The 10,829-nt window shown below is 40.8% G+C and overlaps 1 protein-coding gene and 1 pseudogene across 1 annotated transcript in view; one reads left to right on the forward strand and one right to left on the reverse strand.

The window, feature by feature from the left end:
- Positions 1 to 517: 517 nt before the first annotated feature.
- The window catches only part of LOC101592282 (A-kinase anchor protein 17B), a 54,621-nt gene continuing 44,309 nt past the window's right edge, over positions 518 to 10,829 (reverse strand). The window contains exons 3-6 of the mRNA XM_004645714.2: positions 9,875 to 10,643; positions 6,952 to 7,082; positions 4,521 to 4,752; positions 518 to 2,836 (exon numbers count right to left, since the gene is read on the reverse strand). Of these exons, the coding sequence (XP_004645771.1) occupies positions 1,196 to 2,836; positions 4,521 to 4,752; positions 6,952 to 7,082; positions 9,875 to 10,627 (2,757 nt within the window). The 5' untranslated portion in view covers positions 10,628 to 10,643 and the 3' untranslated portion in view covers positions 518 to 1,195. The remainder of the gene's footprint in view (positions 2,837 to 4,520; positions 4,753 to 6,951; positions 7,083 to 9,874; positions 10,644 to 10,829) is intronic.
- LOC101581397 lies at positions 8,148 to 8,605 on the forward strand (annotated as a pseudogene).

The following is a 10,829-nucleotide window of genomic DNA, read 5'->3' on the forward strand; positions in this document are numbered from 1 at the left end:
AAAATAAAGTCATTTACTGCCCTGAGGCCCTAAATCCAATATAAGGCAGAACAAATCAGCCAAGCTTTTTTATACAACATGCACTGCACTAAGAGGTAAATCTTTAAGAATCTATAAAATATCTCAATTTAAAAACATATTTAAGAAATCCAAAATAAGTAAAAAGATAAGTAGTTTATGTTAGACTTTAAAAATCCTGTATACATACAATTTTTCCACAGCTAGAAAACTATGGCCTTTTCTCTTAAATCTTCCTAACTCCATGGCACTACTGAGGATTTAGGAGGCACTTGTTACTATTTTATAAAAGTCATTTATACTCAGTGACTTTTTACAAACTGGTATCACCCGACCCTGAGTGAAAGGATTACATAACTTGAAATGGAGTATCTGTCATGTCCTCTCTTCCCAAGTGCCATTATTGGTGCCCCAGGACCTTTCAATATTTCCTTTTGGAAATATCCCTGGTTCTATCAGTTCAATCCTGTTGCTTTTCTAAGGATGGAAAAACATGGGGATAATTTTTGAAAACTCTACTAATGAGACCGTGACCGTTTAAACCTCAAAGGACAGGCCTAGTCCCTTTCAGATGCCTCTAAAACTCTGTCTCTAAAAGGACAATTCTCTGACTACTATGAATACATCAAGACTAATTTACTTCTGGTCAGTGTTCATGAAATTCTTTAAGGTCATAAAGATGTCTGTTCCATATTCTAGCTGTTATCTTTCTATCTACAATTACTAAACAAAAGTCAAAAAAGTATTTTACTGCATGTGCTATTTCTGACCAAATCAAACAACATGCAAAAGGATCCTTAATTCATTCACTACTGTCATTTTTGGAGATGAATAATGATGATCATGTGACAGCTAAAGAACCACAGAGGGCTACCTCAATGTTAATCTGCTCCTTTGCTGGCACCAAATTAAAGCTGTTTAAAAAAAGTTTATTCTTGAAGTTTTGCAAGTACATTGTTTTACCAAGCTTCAGAACCTGGAGGTTTTATATTTCTGAAGCTTGCCAGCACACCTGCAGTCACTTTGATCTATGCTTTAAACTTTGGCAAGGTTTTGCATTTGACCCTGCGCAAGCTCTTGCTCTGTAGTAGCTAACTACATAGCTATATTTGGTTTTAAATTTTTCTGTTTATGATTTGTTTATTGTAAATACAGGTGTTCCTGATCAAATTGGCCATCAAAACATATGAAAATATAAAGAGCTAGTATAGTTGTTTCCTAAATAGCTTCCATAATCAATGTGCTCGTGACTGTTATGTCTAATATAATAATTACCAGAACTGAGCATGAAATCTTTAGAATTCTCATGTTTTCTTAGCTTTCTTGCACCCTGGTTATACTCTGACTTCCAAGAACTTTCTCTTCTTTTGGGAAAATATCCCAAGCAGAAAGCATGAGCACTTTTTGATGATGTTATTGGCACATGAGAGGGTTTATAGTTCACCTTGTGGTCCATCGTGCTACCCCTAACTCTCCTCCTCTTCCTTGTAATTTCTTCTAGTTCATCACTGGAACTGGACTCATGGTAGTAGCCTTCATTGAACATGTAGCTAGATGTAGCTACTTTTCTCTTCTTTTTGTTGTTGTTCTTCTCATCTCTAATGGAACTGCTTTTATCCTTGAGCCATGAACATCTCGGTTCATACTTAGACCTCTTGTCTGGTGTCCGAAGCTTGTATTTAGAGGATTTTTCCTCATGTTTCCACTCTGAATGCAAGGTCTGCTGGCTTGACCTAGATTTTTGCTTGCAAGGGATGATTTCATCATTATCAAGAGTTCCTCCTTTAGGGGAACTATGATGTATAGCCATGGAGTCCTCTTTCTCCTTTTCATTTATGTTATGAGTTTCACTGAAGCACTCAGAATTGCTGCTAATTTCCTCTAAGAAATCTGTCAACTGCAGATCTAAGTCTACTGACCTGAAAGGTGAAGAAACTTCGTGGCCCCTTGTGGAATTAGAATCACTGGAATGATGAGCATGAGTCTTTTCCAAGAGATCCCATTTATCATCAGTTGGGGATAGCTGACCACAAGCTTCACTGTCTGTATCCTCACAATCATTTTTAAAACTCTTAGTACTTTCTTTGGTATAGTCCACTTTTTCTCTCTTTTGTGATTTGTGCTCAGGAACCTGCATGCATTCCACTGACCAGTAATCATCTTCCTGTACCTGTTCTCTCCTTCCCAGGCTTTCCACTTGGCTCAAATTGGTTGAGGGAGGCCTATATTTTCTCAAACTGATCTGAAAGCCATTCCCTTTAACACGGACATCCCTCTGCCACTGACATGTACTTGCCATGTGACTTGCTTCTAGGCAGATACGAGCGTATTTCGGAGTCTGATAATAATTTAATAAATAGTCAATAAACTCATCAGTTTCATAGATCTTCTGTTTCCTGTCATGGTCTCTCTCAGAGAACCTCGAAGAAGAGGATTTAGGAGAACCGGGGTGTTCCTCTTTTTCAAGAGACTGACCTTGAATCATTGTGATCTGCGAGGAATTCTGGTTAGAGACAAAATTATAGTTGTGTTTATCTGTTAATAATTTTCCTGTTTTCTCTTTTCTAGTTGAGTATCTTAATTTCTTCCCCCCAAGACAATGGGAAGATTTATGTAAGTGAACCTTAGTTCTTTTCCTCATTTTTCGTTTTTGTTTACTGTCAGATTTAGCAACCTGATATTCTGGCATTTCTTCTTGATTTGGGAGATGATGAGGGTTTAACTTTTCTTCTTTCCAAGTCTGCAGTGTGTCCCCTGGAGTATGATTAGCTTCGGGGCCTGTAACATCAATCTCTTGTTGGCAAAACTGCATGGATCCCTTCAAAGAAAAAAAGTTGAATATCTCACATAAAAAGCTGACCAGATGAAAAACTTCTAAAGAACACTAAGCTCTCACACTGAGGAGATTCTAATACCTAGGGTAGATCCAAATTAGAACAACATGCACTGAGAAAATAAGAAGGATAAATAAATTAAATATCTTTATCTAATATGATCTACTTTTACTAGGCCTGTGCCCTATTCTTACGTCAGAAGGCATCATACTTTACATAGATGTCAAAGTGTATAACCCTCTTTTGATGTGTTCAAAAACAAGATGTTTTACTGTTTTAGGAATTGCAATAGGAGCTAGAAAAACATGGAAGAATAAGGCATACTCTACAGCCCTTCCAGAAAATCCTAGCACAAGAAAAGGCTGATGGGTGAAATGTGTCTAACAATGTCAACTGGCTTAAAAGATAAACTGTTTCTCTGCAGTGAATTTCAGCTTCTTACTGTGGTTTGCAGGGAAGGGTGTCTCTTAAATTGTCCCACCTTACTTGCCTCATTAGGAAGTAAGTCATTGAGATTAGGGTGTAACTCAGTGTTACAGCATTTGCCTAGAATGCAAGACAACCTGGATACTATACCCAGCACCATAAGATAAAAATAAAGACATCAAGTAGTAAATATATCTATGACTGCAGTCTCACCTGCGGTTATGTCTGTGATGGTGTCTGCTCTAAACAACTGCTGCCCACGCTGTCTTCCACCCTGGAAGGGTTTGTACTGTGCTCCCCGTGACACCTGTTACACATCAGGGCACACTGCCTACCCACTGCCTGGGATTAGAATTTATACTAAACATCATGGGTCTAAGTATTAAGGGGACCTAGAATTAGACACCACATCCATTTAAAGAGCGAAATTCTTTATAAGTGCTCACCTTTAGCTGTCATTAGGGTAAACTAAAAGAAAAAAAACAGCTAGCTTTATTATAAATGCAAATGTGAGATTTTGGTGTCTTGATTTTACTAGGTTCATAGTCCCTACTAAAGAAAAGCACCCAAACAGACACAAAATTAAGGCATCTACTCTTCATATTTAAAAACACTTAATACAGGTTTTCAAACTAATACTTTGAGAACCTTTCTGGCTTTTTATCCAGGATACCTGCTGTGTCTATCTCTAAGAGCTTGGGAAGGTAAAAGAAATATTTTACCAAATCTAAGCTCCCCAAACAATGCAATGGCTCTGTGAGGCCAGACCTTCTTTATGAAATAGTTGAACAGTAGAGTAACATAAGCTTGCATAAGGCTCAAGGCTTTTCCTTCTCCAAACCTGTTACAGATGAATAGCCAAGTAAAATTTGCAGAGGACTACAAACCTGGCACCGACACCTATCTATTGCTCTCCCTGACATTTCTTGTGACAACCATCAGGAACTCAGAAGAGTAGATTAACTAGCTCAGTTACTCTAGTAATACAGCCCTGAAGTTTTGAAATGCAAAGTAAGGAAGGGGGCCAGGGCTGAGACATAACTCCTTTAGAGAATGTAGATATTCCTTTTAGAAATCCATACTTGGGGTTATCGGAGATCACCAGATTTAAAAGAAACTCTACTGAATACCCAGAGGCTCCCACAGAAGTGATTTTCAACCTGCCCTGATTAAATGCAAAGGTTGGGGCTCTGAAAGGTTAGTACATACCCAAACTGAAGAACAATTGGGAAACAGCCTTACTGAAATTTTCCTCAGGAGGACATGGAGCAAACGAAGAGCCTCCACCCGCCTCTGAGCCAGCAGGTACTTCCTTTCCTCCCACTCTTCTGAAGAGTCCAGCTCCCGAGGCACCTCAGTTTTGGTTTTCACCTTCTGCTTCCTCTGTCGGTGGCTTCCTTTTTCCTTCACAGCTCTCTTCCTGACCCTGGCCTTCTTCCTCTTTTCCTGGGCTTTCCTCTCATCTCGTCTTTTTCTGGATAATAATTAAGATGAAACCATGTGCAAGATTCACTTTCAGGCATTTATTCCCTCCACCCACACATATACTAGGGGAAGACAAATTGTGTAGGTTTCTAGGACTCTGCTAATCTGAGGACCTGGCATCCCACAATTTATGATAACAAAAGCAAGTCAAAAGAATACTTTCAAGGGGCTGGTGAGATGGCTCAGTGGTCTAAAGCACCTACTTAGAACAAGCTTAGCAAGAACAAAGGGACCGCGGTTCAATCCCCCAGCACCACATGCCAGCCAGCCACGGCCCCTGGTGGGCTGAGCTGGCCACACACACACACACACATACAAATAAATAAATAAATACATAAATAAATAAATAAATAAATAGATAGAATACTTTCAAGCATCAGTCAAGGGAAAAAGGCACATTATTCCACTGATCAAATGTAAGCATGTAAAGGAGACATGCAAAGATGGGGGAAGAAGGGAGCAAAGAAAGGAGGGAGGGATAGAAAGAAGGGAAGGTGGGAAAGAAAAGAGCAAGAAGAAACAGGGGAGGCAGGAGGGAGGAAAGAAGGGAATTGACAGGAAGGGCCTCTGGCCTCTGCTATCAGACCACAAGCAGGGATTCCAGGACCCAGCTTTCACGGCGATATCTTTTTTCTCGAGAGCAAAAGTTTCTGCAGAGTTGTTTCACATAGGCAAATAAAGATAAGTGAAGGCACTCAGAAAATCTTCTGGGTGAGAACTGACGCTAGGCACATATTACTTAACACAGAATTCAATCAGACCTCTGGTTTAGAAGAATATGAGGTTTTAAAACTGTTTTCTGAAAATTAAAACTAATAAAGTTAGGTTTTTATGAGACTGTGGAAAGGGGGAAGGAAGGCAATTGCTTGAGTCAAGACCTGGCCAAAAATCAGAGGATTATCCAAGTGGAATATTCAATCTGGAATCTGGGAATGAATAGTACCTTGACTGGGCTCAAATTTCAGTCAAGTTTCCTAGATGTAATCACATGTAACTCCTATAACCCTATCAGCCCAAAGTGAGGAGCATGTGGAAGGGTACTCTTTATTGCCATATATTTGCAGTATATATATTAAATACACAATTGAGCCCAGGGATTTTTCACTGAGCTATATCCCCAGACATGTATTATATTTTTTTTTATTTTGAGAAAAGTCTCACTAAGTCACTGAATTATCCTGGTTGGGATTGAATTTGTGATCTTTATGCCTCAGCCTCCCAGGGTACTGGGATCATAGGCATGTACCACACCCCAGCTTGAATGTTGGTATTTATACGCAAGAGAAAGGGCCAGGAAATAAAACTGGTCATCAGAGCCCTGTAGTTGTAGCCCATCTGTTCCTTCTGGGCATACCTTTGACAAACCGATGAGTCCTTTTTAGACTCTAGCTCCTAAATTTGGAAACAATAACCTCAAAAAAAAACTATAGAAGCTCCTTTACTTATAGAAAGAACTTGGAACAACAATGAAAATTGTCCCAACAAATGTCACTTTCTTACCTGTGGGTTACTTTTTTTTTTCTTGAGGGTTACTTTGATTACTGACCATTTTATAGAAGAAAATGTTTTCTAGGCCTATTTTTTATTTTAAATTGGTAGACTGGGCAATATTGGTACATTATAGATAAACTGGTAAAATTTCTAATTGAGTAGATTAAAATTTTTACTATAAAACTACTGGTCCTTTTTAATCTTTTATTTCTTTATTTGGTACAGGGTTTTGCTAGCATCTCAGACTCATAGTGATCTTCCTGTTTCAACCTCCCCAGTCTTGGGATAACAGGCACATGCCACCACGCCCAGTTTCAGGGGCCCGCACCACATGTGATACTGGGGATTGAACCTGGGTCCTTGCACTTGCCAGCAAACATTTAGACTGCAGAGCTATCTTCCCCCAACTACCAGTTTTTTTTAAATCATGTCCACATAGACATCTTAATCTTACTAGTCCCATTACTATTCGGTACTTGTTCTGCCTTACAAAAGTATTTTTTCAGTCTGTTTTCAACTATTTTGTCCTTTTGGTTTTGTAACAGCACAATTGAGACTGCAGCCTTCAGTGGAGCTTTCCAGTCTGTACCAATACCTGCCCCCACCCCAATGTTTCTATGAAGTCTACATATTCACCCAAAAGGATTAATCCATAAAACAAAAGAAAAAGCTTCTTCATGAAATTCAGTTTTCTCACCTTTCAGCTACTTCCTCTTCTCTTCTCTTCTCTTTCTTTCTTTCTTCCTCCAGCTGCTGTAATTTTAGCCTTTCCTGGTTTCTTCTCCTTATAGCTCCTTCACTGAAGTGTTGGGTTGTATCAAACATAACCTGTTCTCAAACGGTTTAGAGTTTGATTAGAAAGGTTTTTGATTTGAATTGACTTGGTATGTAAATCTAAGCCAAACGAATTTAGAATGCCTTCCCTGCATTCCCATACCCAGCCTGTCCCACTGCTTCTTGGACACCATCTGAAGGGTACTTGTGGACACAAGTTTATCAAATTATTGCTTTAACTTTACACAATTGAATCTGTCCGTTCTATCTCAACAAAAATGCTTCTAAAAGCTCTGAGGATCTTATATTACATAGGGCTATAGGTAACAGTACAGTGTCAGCACACACAGAGGCTGAAATGTATTACACCTCTGGTTTGTCATAAGAATCAACTGAGTTAAGCCTGATGTAATGGTGCAAACCTGTAATCCCAGAATTCTGGGAGGTTGAATCAGGAGGATCCTAAGTTCAAGTACCACCTAGGGAATTTAGCAAGACTATCTTGAAATAAAAAGTAAAGAGGACTGTGGATCAGCACAAAGGCCCTAGGTAAGTCCCCAGTACCACACATGCACACACACCAAAAAAATTCAACTGAATTAATGTACTTTTTTAAATCATCAAAAATAAACAATAGGGGCCGGGAAGATGGCTCAGTGGAATAAGTGCTTTCTGGCAAGCTCAAGGGCCTGAGTTCAATCCCCGGTTCCACCAAAAAAAAAAAGATAAACAGTAATCAACAAGTACGGTAGAGAATGGGAGCAAGAAGCAAAGAAGCATGAAAAGTGACTTAAGAGATGAGACCTGGGGCCGGGGAGATGGCTCAATAGAATAAGTGCTTCCCTGGCAACCATAAGGGCCTGAGTTCAATCCCCAGTTCCACCAAAAAAAAAAAAAAGAGATAAGACCTGACCATCATCATTGCTAAACTACTTTTCAAATCGGGAAATAAAGTGATTGAGATAAACCGTTTTCTTCAAAAATAGGATTGGGGGGGCACTCAGGGTGCCTTCAGGGCAGGTCTGGTTTTGGCTTGAGGATGAGGGGATTGAACCACAGCATCCTGAGCCTGACTGCTTTGTTTCAGCAGGCACTTAAACACCTGAGCTAGCGGGTGTGATGGCTTCAAGGTTACTTTGCCGAGCTGGAATGCTGGCCACGCAGGCCCTACGGGCCCGCGGCCCTACTGGGCTGGTTGCTGTCCGCTCTATGGTTTCTGGAGGTGGTATCCCTACTGATGAGGAGCAGGCGACTGGCCTGGAGAGAGAGATCATGCTGGCGGCCCAAAAAGTACTGGACCCGTACAATATACTAGCCCCAAAGGGGGCTTCAGGCACCAAGGAAGACCCTAATTTAGTCCCATCCATCATCAACAAGCGAATAGTGGGCTGTATCTGTGAAGAGGACAACAGCGCTGTCATCTGGTTTTGGCTGCACAAAGGCGAGGCTCAGCAGTGCCCAAGCTGTGGAGCCTATTACAAGCTGGTGCCTCACCAGCTGGCCCACTGACCCCCACGGACTCCCTTGAATGTGCTGTAAAGTCTCTTTCCAATAAAGACAAGCTGTGTTTCAGCTCCTTCCCTTGGGGGGTGGGAAAAAGAAACACCTGAGCTAATGGGCAGGCCCCCCTCTTCAAAAATAAAGAAGAGGCAGGTGTTTCTATTTAAATATGTAGGAGAAAGACAAAGAACAAATTCATAACCATGGCTTCTTTTGAGGGGAGGAAGGGGAATGTGACAGGATGGATACATGGAGGGGAATATTCTCTCATCTTACTGGTAATGCCTTGTTTTACTTAGGTTGGGAATGGTACATGGGCAGTTATAGTGTTTATTATATCTTTTGTCTGATTGAGCATCTCATAATTTAAAAAGATACATTTTAACATAAGTGGCCACACACATTCATACACCAGTCACTGCTGTAAGTCCAAATGAATGCTATAGATTGATTCAGGGCCGGTGAGATAGCTCATTGGACTAAAGCACCTGCTTAGGCAAGCTTTGGCAAGCACAGGGACTGGAGTTCGATCCCCAGCACCACATGCCGTGCCAGCCCCACCCCCCCAAGGCAGGCTGAGACAGCCACAAAGTTCAGGCATAGTGGCACATGCTTGTAATCCCAACACTGGAGAGGCTGAAAACAGGAGCATTACCACAAGTACAAACTGCATAATGAGACCCTGTAATAACCAAATACATTAACAAAAAAAAGATTGACTCAGAGAAAAGGTGTAACTGTGTTACATCTTTCCCGCTGCTGGGCTAAGACTTCAAGACAGACACGACCAAAGCACGCACACATCAGTGAAGTGTTGCGACTATATAGACAGGCAGACTTTGAAAGCAAATGATCCAAAATCTTTAAAATTATGTTTTAGTAATTTCTGTGACAGACATCCTAAAAACACAAGTTGTTACTCCAGGAGTCATGAGGGACTAAACTGCTGTCTTTATGGTTTCAGATTGCATCTTTCCCTTTCTCTCAGCAACTTGTCAAATATAGAAAGTATATGAGATAGCTCCACAAGGGCCACAAATAATCCTTTGAAGCCCACAAGAATCTGAGGCAGAGTCCAAGACTACAGCAACCATCACTTTAAAATCACAACTGGTGGAATGTCTGAGTGCTAATAATAGCTTAAGTCTGGGTGTTCAAATCAAGGTGAGTTTTCTTCTTAAACATCCACTTATTAATCACAAATTTAAAGGCACAAGTCGTTGCATTAGCAAAGTCTTTGCATTTGCATTGATCAGAGCCTGAAGGAAATGTATTTTAAATGCTTCTGTTCAACTTTCATTGAGGACAACTGGAGCAGTGAAAAATAAAGTTTGGCTACTTCTTACCTTGATGTTACATGCCAGAGCTTTCCCATCATCTCCCTTAAGCATCAGCTTCATTCCTCGAAGAGACTCCATGGCTTTTATAAAGTCTGTTGACTCTTGGTACTGGATAAAGGCTTCGAACGTTTGCAGACCAAAGCTAAAACTCCCAAAGCTCCCACCAGTCATCACTTCTCTGTAGGGGTCAAGCATAGGGATATCCACGTTCTTGATTTTCCCAAAACTTTCAAAGACTACCCGAAGGATCTCCTCACATGGCTTCTCCCCACTGGAACCTTTAGGTGCAAACCATTTACAGGGTAAGCCTTCAAAATATATGGAATCTGGGCTCTTATCATGGTTCTGCTCTTCAGTTCCATCACTTAGTAAGGGCTCTTTTTCCTTAGGGAAGTGTTCCCACTCTCCCTGAGCATCTGTAGCCACTACTTTTAAGTCTGTTTTCAAACCATTTAGCTTGATGATCTTCCCATGTAACTTTGCCTTCAGGATCTGAACCAAGCTTCGGGTTTCAGCCTCACCCTCAAATCGAATGAAGTCCTTTGTACTTTTAGAGAGCCGAACTGTGGTGAACTGGTCAGGGCAAATGAGACTCTTTAGTTGGTCAAGAACTTCCCAGTTAGAGAAGGGCCTCACAGGCTCTATACTTTCAGGGAGCAATACATTGATCATCAATTTTGCTATGGGCTTGAGGTAGAGGTGCTGGGCAGCACAGAGCTCCGTTGCCTCAGAGTTATCATATACCACTGTGACCGTCATGGTATCCTCAGACCACCTTGGAGGGCAAAAGAGAAAATGTTGGTACAAATGGAGATTTTGATTGTGAAATGGGGCTAGCATTTCTGGATTTAGATCAAACTGATAGAGGAAAGGACAGTATATTTTAGGTAGAATTAAAATCATTTCATAGTCCTAGCCCAGGTCCGGTGAGTGTGCGGAGAGCTTCCTGCTACCCTGCGCC

Source organism: Octodon degus, unplaced genomic scaffold (genome assembly GCF_000260255.1).
Source record: "Octodon degus isolate 3935 unplaced genomic scaffold, OctDeg1.0 scaffold00236, whole genome shotgun sequence".
In the NCBI taxonomy this organism is placed as follows: domain Eukaryota; kingdom Metazoa; phylum Chordata; class Mammalia; order Rodentia; family Octodontidae; genus Octodon; species Octodon degus.